Source organism: Leptidea sinapis, chromosome 9 (assembly GCF_905404315.1).
Source record: "Leptidea sinapis chromosome 9, ilLepSina1.1, whole genome shotgun sequence".
NCBI classification, from domain to species: domain Eukaryota; kingdom Metazoa; phylum Arthropoda; class Insecta; order Lepidoptera; family Pieridae; genus Leptidea; species Leptidea sinapis.
The window spans coordinates 5,161,371-5,179,046 of record NC_066273.1 but is presented as its reverse complement, the minus strand read 5'-3'; the positions used below and the strand labels follow the sequence as shown (position 1 = coordinate 5,179,046).

The window sequence follows — 17,676 nt, the reverse complement described above, 5'->3', positions numbered from 1 at the left end:
AGCATTACTGTGTTTCGGTCTGAAGGCCGTCGTAGCTAGTGAAATTACTGGGCAAATTTTATTGAAGTAGGCGTTACTTTGCGGAAATCCATAATTATCCAAATGAGTTTTCTTCAGTATTAATTCCGCCAATATTTGTCTTTAAACACGTGTTTCGCCTCTACACGAGGCATCCTTAGGACATGCTGAGTCGCCCAAAGTCTCGTGCCAGATTTTCCTCACATACGCCATATAGCCCTGATCTTGCACCTTCAGGTTTCCACCAGTTTCGCTCTCTTCAGAATTATTAATGCCGTGTCAGGTAAGCATCAAGGGAGGCCTGCATTTTTTTATGTTCTCATAAGGGACGAGACGGCGGACAATGCAGTATCGCACAGAATTATTGAAAAACCCAAAATTTCTGAGCGGCACTACAACTGCGCTCGTCACCTTGAAACATAAGATGTTACGTGTCATTTGCCCAGTAACTTCACTAGCTACGGCGCCCTGCTTCACGGTAGAAATAGGCGCCGAATTGTTTACGAAACCCTGAAAATTAAATTATTCTACTACTGTAAACTATTATTCCGCGAGAAGAATGAAATAATTTTGCTGAATATATTACCAAGTTTTAATGTAGTTTCTATATTCGTCTCTCAAATTCGAAAGTAAACACACCAGAGAATATATCAAAACTAAATCACAACTGCACCGTCTGGTTTATTTAAATAAGTCCACTGGGTTTTTCTGAATTTGGTTGAACTCTGAATAAAGCGAAATGGACGAACAATTTACTGTTTTTGTGCAATTATTTCTACTAATTCTAAATTAAAGGCACTGGCTTTTGTTGTTTGAAGTCATTCCTATTTCGTTATGTTGTCATTTCAACAGTTGGAAAGTCTTCAATATAGTATATTACGTTTTCGTAAAATCGTAAAGTTAATCTTTTTTGTAAAAATGTATTCCATTACATTTCACCATTAATAAAGTCATTTATGTTATAATAACCTTCACCACACAAACGTTTTGTAACAATTCTTTTAAATAACGTAATACTTTTGTTTTGAACATTTTCTGGGATCTTGTTGTTAAAGCATATACATCGCCACACAAAAGACTTCTAACTTGACTTAGTCGAGTAGTAGGCATTATAAGTTTAGGTCTGTTACTGGTATTAACATTATGGTTATGACAATTTCTAGCAAATTCACTTATGTGCCTATGACCATACATTACATTATCAAGAATATATTGAGAAGCAACAGTCAAGATGTTAATTTCTTTGAATTTTGCTCTCAATGATTCTTTCATCATTCATTATTTGGTATTATACTATACTAACCGCCGCCCGCGACTTTCCCATCGTAGATTTTATAAACGTGGCAATTAAATACCCACTAACTGTGACAACAGAGCCATTTGTGTGTACACTTTGTTCGTAAATCAGACATTAAAATTTTATGAATAGATATGCAGGTAAATATTGAACACTTTTTTCACTGTTTATCATTATAATATGGTGATAGATCTCGTTTTTAAATATATATATACCTATTTAGAAACCAGTATAAAATTTTGTTTACAAATTTTATTTGTGTATTTAATCCCAGAAGTGATGGTTATCACTTTAAAAACATAACAAATTGTTTAGGAATACATGTATTATTAACCAAGATCTTTACGCGACACTTTTTAACGTTTTACTATTAAATAACGCTGTCTTCATAGTTTTTAGATACTGTATTTTACTTAACAAGAAAATCTTGTAAGTTTTTAATTAGGTAACACTATTATTAACTAGCTGACCCGGCAAACGTTGTTTTGCCATATAAATTATTTTTAGACATTAATTTTTTTCTTAAAAACACAAGATTTTTTCTAAAATAAAATTAGCCTTAGTTACTCCTTATTACATCAGCTACCCGCCAATAAATGTCCCGACAAAATCGGTCCAGCCATTTCAGATTTTAGCCGGAACAAACAGACAGACAAAAATTGTAAAAAAAAATACATGTATACATATATATTCATATACATGTTGTAACAATGGTTATTCACATATTAGAAACAGACACGCCAATTTTATTTATATGTATAGATTTACTTTTGAATTGAAGAAATATGCAGTTTAAATCTATTTGTCCTGAAATAGAAAGCTACAGAATTTCTGAACCGATACGACTTATCCCTTTAGCTCAAGGACTTAGGACCCCAAAGCCGTAACATTTCTAAGAGCTCTGGTATTACAAATTTCGAATGGTAGCGGTAGGTATTTCAAACAGTAGCTGTGCCCCGCGACTTTCCCTATTTTTAATAATGCTCATAAAATACTTACAATGACTTTTGTATACAGTATAAAGGTAATAAGTATGTTGTGGACTTTTTTGTTTTTATGTATAAAAGTGAATATCTTGTTATGTATCTCCAATGACATTATATACATCTAATATATAAAATTCTCGTGTCGCGGTGTTTGTAGTAAAACTCCTTCGAAACGGCTTGACCGGTTCTCATGAAATTTTGAGTGCATATTGGGTAGGTCTGAGAATCGGACAACATCTATTTTTCATCCCCCTAAATGTTAAGGGTTTACACGATTTTTTTTTTTTAATTTTTTTGACATTTTTTTTTAATTTGTTTGATTATGAGCCAGCATTAAAAAATACGTACAACTAAAAATTTTCACCCATCTACGATCAACAGTTACTTTTGTATCGCGATTTTAATATCGGCAATACGTTTGCTGGGTCAGCTACTCGTAGTATCTTATATATATCGACATATAAAGTCAATGTAGAGAACACTTTTCTCCTTAGTCGTGTGTTAACTGTCACTGCGGAATCAAGGCAATATCTATATATTATATAAAAATGAATTGCTGTTCGTTAGTCTCGCTAAAACTCGAGAACGGCTGGACCGATTTGGCAAATTTAGGTCTTGAATTATTTGTGGAAGTCCAGAGAAGGTTTAAAAGGTGAATAAATTGGAATAATGCTGCTAAATTAAATAAAAACAACAAATTTGTTTTTCCTTTGATGTGTCCATACATAATTTCTATGAGAGAATTTATTGACGCACGGTTTGACAGTTCTGTTGTGAAACAATTTCATTACGACAGCAGGTGCATATTTTACTAAGTAGTTTTTGATGTTATGATATATTATTGACAAATTCATATAAAAACATTATTTTATTATATACAGAACAACGTCTGTCGGGTCAGCTAGTATATATATATATTGTTGTATATGGCTTGTTATCTCTAGTGGTGGCTCGCCACTTTGAGAAATAGTATGTTAACGGCTGTTCCCAATATACTATCTACAGATAGAGATAAATTACTACCTTCTACTGTCAGTAATTAGCTGTCAATAATCTGAAACTGTCCCAATATACCCGTAAAGTCATTCTTATCGCCTTAAATTGGGACGCGTGAATTGTAATTTCCATACTAACTTATATCGCTGGTAAGCTATACGTCGTCCTATTGACAGACAGCGTGTACGGATAAGGTGAGTTACCGTCGATAAGTTTATTGGGACAGAAAAGTCAACGATAGTTACCATTCTTATCTTAAATAGGAGATAGACTGAATATTGGGAACGGCCTTAAGTCTTATTTGCCCGCCTTAGGTCTTAATCTATTTAGCTACGGTGCCCTCAATGATGCTTCCATATTACTTCTTAAGGGCAGTTAATGGCGAAACCTTGGTTCCTACTCAGCCGGCATTTTAACTTACCCCATAATAACCAGTATTTAAAGCTAGCTTTGGTTAGCTAAGGCGCTGAAACATGGACTTTAAAGAAAGCCGACCGAAAACGAAACGATGCCTTCGAAATGTGGTGCTGGAGAAGGCTGTTGGGCATACCTTGGACAGCACACCGAACTAATGTGTCGATCCTGAAACGGCTGGGCATTGTGACTAGGCTCTTTACCATCTTCTTGCGTAAGGTCCTAGGATACTTCGGCCACATCGCCAGAAGGGATGAAGACAACCTGGAGAGACTTATGGTAACAGGGAAGGTGGAGGGAAGAAGACCAAGAGGAAGGAGCCCCATGCGATGGACCGATCAGTTTCGCACTGCCCTTGGAACCACTGTCCACGACGCTTTACTCTGCTTCCGGCAGGGGCAGATGGCAGCAAATAATACGCAAAAAAGTACTCTGTCGTGATGATCACGACCCTCAGCACTGAGAAAACCGACGCGGGGAGGAGGTAAGCTAGCTTTGGCATGTTGCCTAATGCTAGAAACCTAAACTATTTTCTCATTAATCTGGCTCATATACAAAAATAATTATTCAAATTCGAATGGTAGATCCTGGGATGAGTACGTTCAAATAAACAAACATACACAAAATACGTATATTTCTCCCAATATGTAGTAAGTTATTATTAAAATAGTACAACAATCATTATTTCTAATATTAAAAAAAAATAAACTACGGTTCCAATACAGGAGCTCAAACTAGAAAGAACCTGTGCTTTAAATCTTCAAGTATTTAGGTAATAAGGCATAAATTGCATTTTCTTATCAATTAATTTCACTTATTATTTGAATTTAATATACAATGCAAATCAAATCAAAATCAGTTTCAAGTAGGTCACGGAAATGACACTTATGAATGTCAAAAAAATAAAATATTTTTCTTATTGAATCTACCGCTGCTACTTCGTAAAGGGTTGAGCTAATGAGAAGAAGTAGTAAGAAACTCATTGCCACTCTTTTATATCAAGATTTACATTTAAGTACATCGATTTACAAATCATTTCAAATTACAATATAATATGTAAAATGTAAAATGATGCAACAGACACACTCAAACGTCAAATAGTCAATGTCTTACACGTACGTAAGTCAAAAAAGTAAATGTAAATTAATACAAAAGTTATTAAGCTGCATCATCCACATACACCATAAATAAATAAAGGTATTCTGTGAGCATTTTATAAGCGATTATAAATAAACTAGCTGACCCGGCAAACGTTGTTTTGCCATATAAAGTATAATTCACGCGATAGTTTTATAAGTAATAAAATATTGCCTATATTATAGCCTGTACATCATTTTGTTCTATTGTCAATAGTTTTTGCAGCGCACGCAAAAATTGGTTTTCGATTTTACACCTTGTGTTACAAAATAGCAATTTTATTACGGATCCCTAATTTTGAAAAAAAAACATAGCCTTCCTCGATAAATGGACTACCCAACACTGAAAGAATCATTCAAATCGGACCAGTAGTACCAGAGATTAGCGCGTTCAAACAAACAAACAAACAAACAAACAAACACTGCAGCTTTATAATATTAGTATAGATAAATATGTATATATCCGTACATATATATACACAAAATAACTTTTAAGAATCTGAAACCGAGTCTCCGGCAACAGGATCATCCTGCTGCCAGTATTCTTGGTACGCTTCCACGTAATGAAAGTTTTAATTTTATGTAGTCATAGTATTGTAAATATAGTTATAAGATTTGTTTTGTTTTAATAAATAATCATATACTTACATTAATGTTTTTGTGTGTAGCTTCTGTATTCTTAGCATAGTGTCTGATTTGTATAAAAGATTCATTCATTCATTTATTCATCCCATTCGTGCATAAAACATTCGCACTATTGTCGCTCAGCAAGTCTGCAGAGCTGATGCGAAATCGGTTTGAACAAAGCCAACTTAACGAACAGTTGCTTTTGCTGTTACAATAATTATAATAGCTTCACTCAGGACACTGACATTTGTTAACTGAGACCCCTCTATCATTACGACCGAAGCCAGGTGCTCGCGCAGGCACGTGCGTGACATCTGCCATATGAAAAAAGCAGAATTATTATCTTTATTGCGCGCCGCATCTGCTGCCACTTCCAAATACCATCAGCTGTTCTCTAGCCAAATCTTAAAGGTTACTTTTGTAATTTAAACTATTTTAGAATGGATTAAGGCTTACTTTGCAAGATTAACACTTTTGACAATGCTATTGATTTGTAAGTCTTAAACGTATTGTAAGGAACAGGAAATTTGTAATTGATCGATTGATCTATGCCTTTTGGTGCCTTTTTAATTATTTTATTAATTGAGGTCTCAAAATAATAGGTATAATTTTTATAAATGCATTGGATGGTTATATTATACACCTTGCAAAAAGGCTACTTGGAGTTTCTTATTAATATGGCAGCGAATGAAAGTACATACACACAAAAAAGTGTACCTATATACGCACAAAATAAAAGGCATTTGTTTTCTCAAAATTGATTCCTTTAGAATTGTTTTTGATGTCATTTCTAATAAACTTGACACTACTACTGCTTCAGAAAAAAATGAGCTCTGAGAGCGAAGAAGCGGAGCCGGAAACTCTCTCAGCATTTTTGTTTTGAGCTCTTTTTAATCAAATATACAATATTGTACTGTCAATCATAAAATTTGCTAAATAACCATGTTATTGTGCTTTTTTCTAAGGATAGTAAAGTTTGGAACAATTTATATTTAATATTGCAAACATTCAAAATTTTCCAGACGATTTAAAGTGTCAAAAAGCATGGGACGCACTTCTTTGTAAGTCAGCCTTTGATGATCTTTTGATTTCATCTACTGACATAACAGAGCGTGCTCGTCTTTTGGCCGTGACAGAAAATGAGTCGGGATTTTGGTTACAAGCCTTGCCTTCTGCGCCGATTGGAACGCTGCTTGACAATATGACATTGTCAATATGCGTATCACTCCGGCTAGGTATAAAACTGAATGAACCACATCTATGTAGATGTGGCGTTCAGGTAGATGCTCTTGGACGCCACGGGTTATCCTGCCTAAAATCGGCAGGCCGTATCAGTCGTCACGCCAGCATTAATGAAGTCATCCACAGGGCATTTGCCGCTCTTAATATACCAGCTGTTTTAGAGCCAAATGGTATTACCCGCCGCGATGGCAAGCGTCCTGATGGAATGACGCTGGTGGCTTGGGCACGGGGAAAGGCGCTGGTGTGGGACGCTACTTGCGTCGACACTCTGGCTCCTTCTCATGTCCAAGTTACGTCAGTTGGTGCTGGGGCTGCTGCTTCGACTGCCGAAGACAGCAAGCGTCGCAAATATGTTGGTCTCAGTGAGTCATACATCTTTGTGCCGTTTGGTGTCGAGACACTTGGCCCGTGGGGCCCAGAGGCGCGGAGAATGTTCAAAATACTATCTTCGCGCCTCAATAAGGCTACTGGAAACCCAAGTGCTGGCAGCTATTTCGGTCAACGGATCAGCCTTGCTATCCAACGGGGTAATGCTGCCAGTATTCTTGGTACGCTTCCACGTAATGATAGTTTTAATTTTATGTAGTCGTAGTATTGTAAATATAGTTATAAGATTTGTTTAGATTAAATAATATATACTCATTTATATGTTAAATATCTAATAAGTACTACAAACTACAACTTAAAAGTCAAAATATTATACCTTATAATTTAGTATCTCTTTAATGTAAGATTTGCATCCAGCAAGTTAGATTATTGATTTTATTTAGAAAATAATACTCATCACAAAATTAGCAGTAGGTAAAGAAAAAATACCAGTAATAGGTACGTATTTGTATATTCTTACACTATTTCACTATAAGAATAGTGTGTAAATGACCAGAGTTCATACATATACTAAAAGAAATTTGCAATGTTATGTAAAAGACTACATTCGCCAAATACTTTGTTAAATAAAATCAGTGCTCAAAACATTTTAAACCAAATGTGAGGCAAATTACTCCTAACGAAATCGTCGAGGTTTATCTCCGAAATAATTTGACCGGTGTGAAAGCAAAAAAAAAATGGCAAATAAGTTCATTTGAAGAGTATTTATTTTAGAAAATGTCCTAGAGTTAATTAATATTGAAATACAATTCGATGGTCAGGTTACAACGTAAAGGACAACTGACTGATATCATAGTTTAGTATAACACAATTGTTAAAATAGAAATAATTCTCTTCTTTGCCTCCACTCTTACAATTTTGACCTTTGTCTGAAGGGCGCCGTAGCTAGTGAAATTACTAGGCAAATGAGACTTAACATCTTATGTATCAAGATGACGAGCGCAGTTGTAGAGCCGCTCAGAATTTTTGGGGTTATTTCAAGAATCCTGAGCGGCACTGCATTGTAATGGGCAGGGCGTATCAATTACCATCAGCCAAACTTCCTGCTTGACTCGTCCCTTATTTTAATAAAAAAACAAAATCAAAACTTAGGGACCTTCAAGGAACAAGCATACTCACACCTCCCAGGCCGACAACGCATTTCTTGACACCTGTTATTGCAGATGTCCATGGGCGGTTGCCACACCTTTCCCCATACCGTGAGCCTCTTGCCCGTTTGCCCCCTCTTATATATAAAAAAAATTACTCATATAAACTTTGTTCATTCTCAGGACTGCCATGGACTAACCTTCGAAGATCGCGCGGTGGCTGATGAAGTGCAGAACTATGAGCTGATATCGGGATACCAGAATGAAACTCACACGACTCTAGAATTCAGAAGACAACTGGATACGTGCGACCGACAGGACTTTGTGATTGGGGTAAGTTGACTTAAGACTTGGGTAATACTTTAATCAATCTAATGCGGTTCACTGTCTTTTACCAAATTAGGTTTGACCGTTTTAAGCTCGTAATGAATAAGGGTTGGCTTAAGAGCCTTAGGCCTAATTCACATTGTTTTAGTTCTTTTTGTCATTTGAACAAAAACATTCAAATTCAATAAAAATAAAATCAATCAAACAAGTAATATATTGACTGTAATCCATTATAATTTATTTAGTACAAGTCAGGATGAAGTACAAAAGTTACAATAGCATTCAAATGGGTATAACATTATTCATTATCAATAAATTTAGAAACATTAATCCCAACTATCTTTATTATTCAAATAACCTTTCACATTATAATAGGCCTTAAATATTAATTTTATTTTCGATACATTTAAATTTTTTTATTGATAATATTTTAATATCATTTGGGAGTTTATTATAAAATATAACATTATCCACTTTAAAGTATTTAGCAATTTTATGGATCCTAGTAGATGGAATCGTGTGTTTAGGTTTGTTTCCAGTATTGACATTATGTACATCACTGACAGTAGGTTCTCGTATATGCACTGGCAGTGTACTGTCGTAATATTAATTTAACTAAACTTTTCTCACAATATATCCTTTGAACGCATTTTATAGACTGCTCGAATTGCTCTTTTCTGCAGCACAAATATGTTGTCAATATCTGCAGCCCTACCCCACAATATAATTCCGTACGACATGACACTATGAAAGTAGCTGAAATATACAAGTCTAGCCGTTTCAACATCTGTCATTAGGTAGCTAATGAGCGCCCCATTGTAGCTTAAAGTTATTGTTACACAACTCTTCATACAGAGATTAATGTTACGATTTCATAGACTGTTTGATGTGAAACATTTAAATGAAGCCCAAAATATACGTATTAAACATTAGCTTTTTAGCGTCCCAAAATTTAATACATTCTTCATCAATAAATCCCATGCTATTAAGGTAGTTTTTTGTTTAACAATACAAATAAAGTACTTATGTTTTCTTTATTTAATTTGGTTTCATTATAATATATTTATTTTTGTTCTATCCTTTCCATCTTTATAACCATGTGCTTTAAGTGCCCGGCGACTTGTAGCACAGGTATTCATTACCTTTAAAGATGTTTCAAAATAGGCTCTAGTTCATATAAAGTGATAACATTTTTGACTTACATGGTTTCTTTGAATTGATAGTAGAGATGCTGCCGCTACAGAAGCAGTAAACGTTTGTCGTGTCTTCTGTTTGTATTTGTAGGCATCGTCATCATTATCATCATCATCATCAGCCGGGAGACGTCCACTGCTGGGCAAAGGTTCTCACCCAAAGATCTCCACGACGATCTTTCCTGCGCTGCCCTCATCCAATTTGTAGGCATAGTGGTTAACTAAGATATGATATTATGAATTGCGGGTTTGACATTCATATGACCCGGAGTATAGAAATTCGATTAGATTTTTTCATACTCTAATAAAAAGTAGGTAGTAACGAATCTCTGAATAGGTCTAAGCATTTATAATCGTAAATTTTTTTATAAAAAATAAATAATTAATATGTATTCTTGATTTTGTTCAGTTTTTCGTTAGATCATAGAATGGTTGTTTTATAATCCTACTAATATTATAAATGTGAAAGTTTGTATGTCTGGATGTATGTTTGAACTTCTTTAACGCAAAATCTACTGAATAGATTTTGATGAAACTTTACAATAATATAGCTTACACACTAGAATAACAAATAGGCTATAATTTATAAAACTATAGCGTGAATTATACAAAATATAAAAGAAGTGTGATTGTTACTAATGAATACAACTAGCGCCTTCTCTTATCAACTAGCAAGGAAAAGATCATTACAATGTATATGGCAAAACAACGTTTGCCGGGTCAGCTAGTTTATACTAATTTCATATATCTATTTCACACATATTTTACTCGTAGCATGCCGTATTTACCTTAAAAGGTTAGAAAAAAGACTTTTGTAACTTAGCAAAATTTTATGTGTTATATTGTCATTACCACTGGTAAATGTAAATAAATAATTAAAAAATATGAATTCTAGGGATATTTTGGTGAATATTTGTTCGAACTGTCTATAATAAATAGAAATGTAAAGAAAAAAATATAATTATTTTGTGTAAGATAATAGGCTTTATGTAGAGCGTCACAAAATGGTTTCAATTATGCGACATTTTGGCGATTTCTCGGGATAGCGGCCTTAAGCGGAAAGTTATAGGTACATTATCGCCTCTTCTACAGGTACTTTTCTTTTCCTAAAGTGATTCCGTTGCGAAATTGTAGACCCGTTTGGCTATCATGGTTAGGACAAAATATGAATTATAAAGGAATCAATTTGGAGAAAATGAATGCCTTTTATGCCTTTTAATATGGAGATTCTTCTTATCTGATTTACAGGAAGATACTACTCAGCTGTTATGGGCGTTGGGTCCGGCGGGATCTGATGGTGAATTACCCAGACATTTGCATAGCGGTTCCCGACCTCTGAGACTCTTGCAGCCTCTCGCCAAACCAGACACGATACCACTCAAGAATTGGGATGTTAGGATCACAAATGTAAGTAGTTCGTTCTTTTTTTATTACAATTAGGGACGAGACAAGCGGGACGTTCAGCTGATGGTAAATGATACACCCTGTCCATTACAATGCAGTGTCGCTCAGGATTCTTGAAAAATCCAACAATTCTGAGCGGCACTACAATTCCGTCCGTCACCTTGAGACATAAGATGTTAATTCTCAATTGCCCAGTAATTTCACTAGCTACGGCGCCCTTCAGACCGAAACATAATAATCTTCACACTTTACTGCTTCACGCCAGAAATAGGCGCCGTTGTGGTACCCATAATCTGGCCGGCATCCTGTGCAATGGTGGTGAATTTTCATGGAAAGGAAAGAGGTTTCAAATCGAAGGACGTGCAGTAGGTGAAAATATTCGGTACTTATGGATCCATAGGTTTCTATATATATACAGGCAAAGCTATAAAGACTACTTAAATTATATAATGTATAAGGTATCGTTAGGGTTTATTTATTAACTTTTCCGCATTAAATTTCATTATTAATAATCTTTTAGGCTTATTGATGAGTCTGCTCATTGCTTGAAGTATCTTTATTCCTGGCCTTCCAAACCCCCTTGGAGGATAGCTATAATAAATAAAAAATACGATTACAAATTGGACGCAATGTGGGTTTTATCCAGCGAATATTTTGCTCAGTGTTGCGAAAATAAAATTTCGCGAGATGAGCGCGATATTTTAGGTCTGTCCAATTTGGATATGAATCTCGGCTGACCGGCTACAACAGATAACATCGTCAGGTATTTTGGCGCATTGCGTGTTGGACTGGATTCCAGTTGAAAGTTTATTAAAAATGTTGCGACTTTACCAAAAAATATATGGAAATTTAATGAAGTAGGCGTTACTTTGCGGAAATCCATAATTATACAAATGATTTAAGTTTTCTTTAGTGTTAATTCCGCCAATATTTGTCTTTAAAACAATTCGACACGTGTTTCGTGTATAATATGTCTCGTGCCAGATTTTGGCGAGACAACACGTCCTGAGGGTGCCTCGTGTAGAGGCGAAACAGGCGTCGGAATTGGCGGAATTAACACTAAAGAAAACTCAAATCATTTGTATAAAAAATATATTACAATTTTAGCAACTAAATTTTACATTTGTTGCGAAATCGAATTTGGTTCAATTTCATCACTCATTCTCCAATCATAGAATATAAAATAATTTTGATTCATGATAAAATAATTTTGAGTGATCATAGTTTTACATTTTAAGAGGCAAGTTATACATAATTAAGAAATTATTACTTATAAGAATAAGTTTTCATTTCCTATCCTATAGTCATTCCTTAGCGAATTTGCAGACCCGTTTGGCTGTCACGGACAAATAATTATAAAATCTTAAATAATTTTTCATTTTATACACAGCATTTAATTTAGTTTTCAATGAACTATTATACCTACTTATTTAATGTACTAAAACATGCAATTCTTGTACTTTACAAAATCATTTTTTGCGTTTCTTAACCCCCAATTTAAAAAAAATTGACAGTCATTATGAGTCGGATGTATTCGGATGAAAATGACTAATTAAATTGGGAGAATAAACTGTTTACCGAGGACAAAACTTTTTTTTTCCGAGTTCTTCTTTTCCGGGTTTTAATGTATCGATTCATCACTTAACATTTACTTGACGTTTATTTAAATTCACAGTAATTTTTTTTCCCATCATTTACATAGTTGAGTTTCTAGACATACACATGAACGGTCAGACAAATTCTCTAAAGATATTTATAGACAAGATACAGGCTGAATTGCCGTCTGCATATTAACGGGGCATATTTATTACGTCCTGAGTGTATATTAAATCCTGCGATAATTAATATTGGCAGATTGTATTCATTAAAGACATTTCTGTATACAGTTAGACGTGGATGAATTTAATTTTACGACTGTTATCAGTGTGACTATTCGATGATCGAAGGGAATTATTACATTGATTATGGAAAAATAAGAAATATGTAATATTTAATTCAATTCAATTGAGAGTTAACTTAAAAAAAATTATATGTATATATATATATATGAGGCCTCTAAAAAGCATTTATTTTCTCAAAATTGATTCCTTTAGAATTATTTTTGATATCATTTCTAATATACTAGATAATACTACCGCTTCGGAAACAAATGGCGCTCTGAGAGAGAAGCATTCTTTTTTTGCGCTTTTTTTCAATAAAATTATACGATATTGTACAGTCATTTATATCGCTATAAAATAATCATAATCTAGTCGCAGGCTGTCCGATCACTTAGATATTATACATTTTTTTTATAAAACATTTAAATTTATTAATAGATAATGCCTGAACAGTGGCTGGGACTTTATTATAAAAGTTTATAGTATAATTGAAGAAGCACTCACTCGCAAATAGCCAGATTTTCCCAGTTTCCTGGATTTTCACCCACAAACCTTATGTATTAGTTTTTTTTAAGCATAATAAAGTTTTATCCCTCAACACGTACCTAGATAGGGTTGTAGAAATAAGTTTTCTTATACCTACATATAGAAATTTAAATTTTGAATTTTTTTATTTTTGAAGAAGCACTTATATTGTATTTTAGTCTAAATTATTTAGGATGTTTTATTGTACTGTTTTGGTGAAATAAATAATTATAAAAAAAGTGAAAGTATGAATATTAGGTTTGTTTCCACTTCTAAGAGTCTAGACGTCTTCATTAGTCGACATATTGTAATATTTTCTTCTCCCGAATGAACACAGACCAAGTATGAACAATTATTCTGGTGCTCGGTAGTGATCAGGACGTATGGATTTTTGTGATAATGTTATCAAATGTAAATTTTTTGGGAATTTGTAATGGATGATCTTAAGAACTAAATTGATCTTAAAAATGATTTTATCCATAGAAAGCTACATTATATGACGGCGTAAAAAGTAAATATTTCCTCAAATAAAAGAAATCCGATTGATGGATCCAAAAGAGTGGCCGTTGGGTTTCTTGTATCTTTTTCTCACGAGCTTGATATTTTCGGAACATTATATTTTTTATTTATTTATTTATTTCTTTCTTATTAACAAATTACATATCGTAGGTAACAAAATTATTGTACATACATAAACTCATTTGAGTTTTACCGTGTACAATAAGGTCGTCGGAAGACATAATATTATTTAAGTTTATTAAGTTTAAAACTTAATTAACTACTGCAATTAAATTGCTTATTATTAAATAAAAATGAAACAACTTAAAACTAAATAAATAGAAAGAGTTATTAAAAAAAAATATTTTAAAAAGTGATACAAAGGTGCTTGTTTAAGCCTATTTGAAAAAAGTCCATTTAAATTTTCATAGACAATTGGGAAAACAAAACCAATTAAAAAATATATTTAAATGTGAATTTTCAGCAGAAAATTTTGCAATAACTTGACGTGACAACTGTAATATATGAAAGCAATTTTCGGTTGTGATTTATGTTTCCCGAATCTGCATTTCTTATCTTTTGACGCGGAAAATTGCTTTTCGAAGTTACAACTCAAAGAGGGATAAAGTGACGTCATACAAAACTAACACTCTTTATTTGTACAAATACTTTCAACGTTTCATTTGAAATTTTACAAGAGACTGAGCGAGCAAATATTGAATGATTGACTAAAATTTATTTTGAAAATTGTTTTGTGTATATTATTCTCATACATTTTAACCAAATGACATAATAAAATGTAAACAATATATTATGTTTTCAAAGTGATAACCCTCACTTCTAGGATTAATACACAAATAAAATTTGAAAAACAAAATTTTATGAACGATGCGGGAATCGAACCCACGACCTCCGGCGTTCCGTGCCGGTGCTCTAACCAACTGAGCTAACCGTTCGAGTACCGCCTCATTACAAAATTCTGTTTGCTTTGTTCAACTCTCAGGTTGTGGCTTCATCTACAGGATCTACTTTACAGTTGATAACCTGCTCAACTATTGGGTATTTGCATATTATGAAGTTGACTTGAGATGTCGCTCTTGTAAATCTAAACAATATGTTATGTTTTTAAAGTGATAACCCTCACTTCTAGGATTAAAACACAAATAAAATTTGTATAATAAAATGTTCATTTCAAGATCATAATGAAATTAAAAAATCTGCTATATATTTATATAAAATAACTAGCTGACCCGGCAAACGTTGTTTTGCCATATAAAGTATAATTCACGCGATAGTTTTATAAGTAATAAAATATTGCCTATATTATAGCCTGTACATCATTTTGTTCTATTGTGAATAGTTTTTGCAGCGCACGCAAAAATAGGTTTTCGATTTTACACCTTGTGTTACAAAATAGCAATTTTATTACGGATCCCTAATGTTGAAAAAAAAAAAAAACATAGCCTATAGCCTTCCTCGATAAATGGACTACCCAACACTGAAAGAATCATTCAAATCGGACCAGTAGTACCAGAGATTAGCGCGTTCAAACAAACAAACAATCACTGCAGCTTTATATATTAGTATAGATCACCGTGATATTTTTTCTTTCTGAGACTTCTGAACTATTAGTGTTGATATTTAAATGTATTTATTTGAGTAATGTATTTTATAATGTATATATTTCGGATCCCGGTAGGTGCAAGCATTTATATGATGAATATGGATGTTTGTTTCCGAGTCATGGATGTTTAAATGTTTATATGTATGTTTAAGTAAGTATATTGTATTAAATATATCGTTGTCTTGCAACCCATAACACAGGTTATATATTCTTAATTTGGGGCAAGATAATTTGTGTAAAAAGTGTGTCAATATTATTATTATTATATATTAAATTAAATTTTGACACTTTATATTCGTATGCCTATTTATTGTCTAACTTGCCCCTACCAATTTTAAGAACAATATAACCTCTTCTTGCAAATAAATAATTTTCATTTCAACCCTTTGATATAACACATTAAATTCGTTAATAATTTGAAACAACTGTAAATTAATCTAATTAATATTATTACAGCTTACGATACCCCACGTAATGGCAACCTTGTTCTGGTGCAAAGTCTTCAAAGCTCCAGAACTACCCAGGAAACACCATATCGTCGGCTATCAGCCCCTGATAGACAGCAAACCAATAAGAAATGGAAGACCAGTGGCTGAAAAGGATAGTTTATCTCCAGTGCACCACATGGTGCTATACGAATGTGCTGGAGACCAGGACAAGAGGCTGTGGAACGAATGGTCGGAAGGAGAAGGATTCTTTGGGCCGAGTAGACCTGGGGAATTGGCTACTTGCGTGACACCCATTGCTGCTTGGGCTATGGGATCTAAAGGTATGTAAAAACCAAAAAATATAGCTCTATTCATAATAAAATCACGCATTTCCTATAAAATAATTGGCCACGAAGTATGTAAAGTAAGTAAAGACAGCCCAAAACATATATATATATATATATATATATATATAGGTACACAGTAAAATTAACAAATTAAAAATAGGACGTCATGAAATGGACCCACTCAGTATTTTTGGAAACTTTTCCAAGACTATTTTTTTAATGAAAATACGGGACGAGACGAGCAGGACGTTCAGCTGATGGTAATTGATACGCCCTGCTCATTACAATGCAGTGCCGCTCTGGATTCATGAAAAGCCCAAAAATTCTGAGTTACTACAATTGCGCTCGTCACCTTGAGACACAAGATGTTAAGTTTCATTTTCCCGGTAATTTCAATAGCTACGTCGCTCTTCAGACCGAAACACAATAATGCTTACACATTACTGCTTCACGGCAGGAATAGGCGCATTTAAAACTATCGTTACGGGGAAGCGTACCAATAATACTGGCAGCATTTCCGCGTTGGATAGCTAGGCTGATCAGTTGGCCGAAATAGCTGCCAGCGCTTGAGTTGGCAGGTTAGCAGATTGAGGCGAGAATACAATACCAATTGCAGGAATTCACTCTGCTGCATGAATCATGACGTGGATTAAAATAAAAACAGAATGTACTTTACTACTATCTATAAAGTTATATACATATTAAAATTAAGATCTTTCTCCAGCGTGTCGTAAAAACTACGTGTCTCCAGAGAAGGAAGACCGTAAAAAGATTTACCCTTTTAACAATGCGCCCTCACGACAATTCTACTTTTTGATAATGACGTCTCTAATGATATAAACAACAATGAACTTGCATTTTACGCAACTGACCTTATATTCATTCTTCAAAATTATAACTTATGGCTGTATGATTAAGGTTTATTTTGTTTTCCAGGTGAATTCTTGCCTGAAAACGTCGGCATACCATTAGGAGGTAGAGGGGGCGTTTCCTTCTACATGCTCGAGGTTCATTACGACAACCAAGCCTTACACGAGGGTAAGTAATTAACTCGTGTTGTAAACTTTACTGGTCTAATTAATTGCTTTAAACATTTTTTGAAGTGAACAATTTCTTCGAGAATTTTATTTTATGGGTATTGAATTTGGCATACAATTTCCATTGCTAGCGCTCGCTAGGGTAAAGTACCCTCAAGTCGGCATCGTTCGGTGGGAATATATTTACTATAAGGTTCTATGATCTATGAACAAACTTCTGTT

General features: G+C 33.9%; 1 protein-coding gene across 1 annotated transcript in view; it reads left to right on the top strand.

Moving 5' to 3' along the window:
• The window catches only part of LOC126965948 (MOXD1 homolog 1-like), a 119,250-nt gene that overhangs the window by 91,389 nt on the left and 10,185 nt on the right, over positions 1–17,676 (top strand). Inside the window, exons 3-6 of the mRNA XM_050809769.1 lie at positions 8,375–8,524; positions 10,960–11,118; positions 16,099–16,411; positions 17,354–17,455. Coding sequence (XP_050665726.1) covers positions 8,375–8,524; positions 10,960–11,118; positions 16,099–16,411; positions 17,354–17,455 — 724 coding nt within the window. The remainder of the gene's footprint in view (positions 1–8,374; positions 8,525–10,959; positions 11,119–16,098; positions 16,412–17,353; positions 17,456–17,676) is intronic.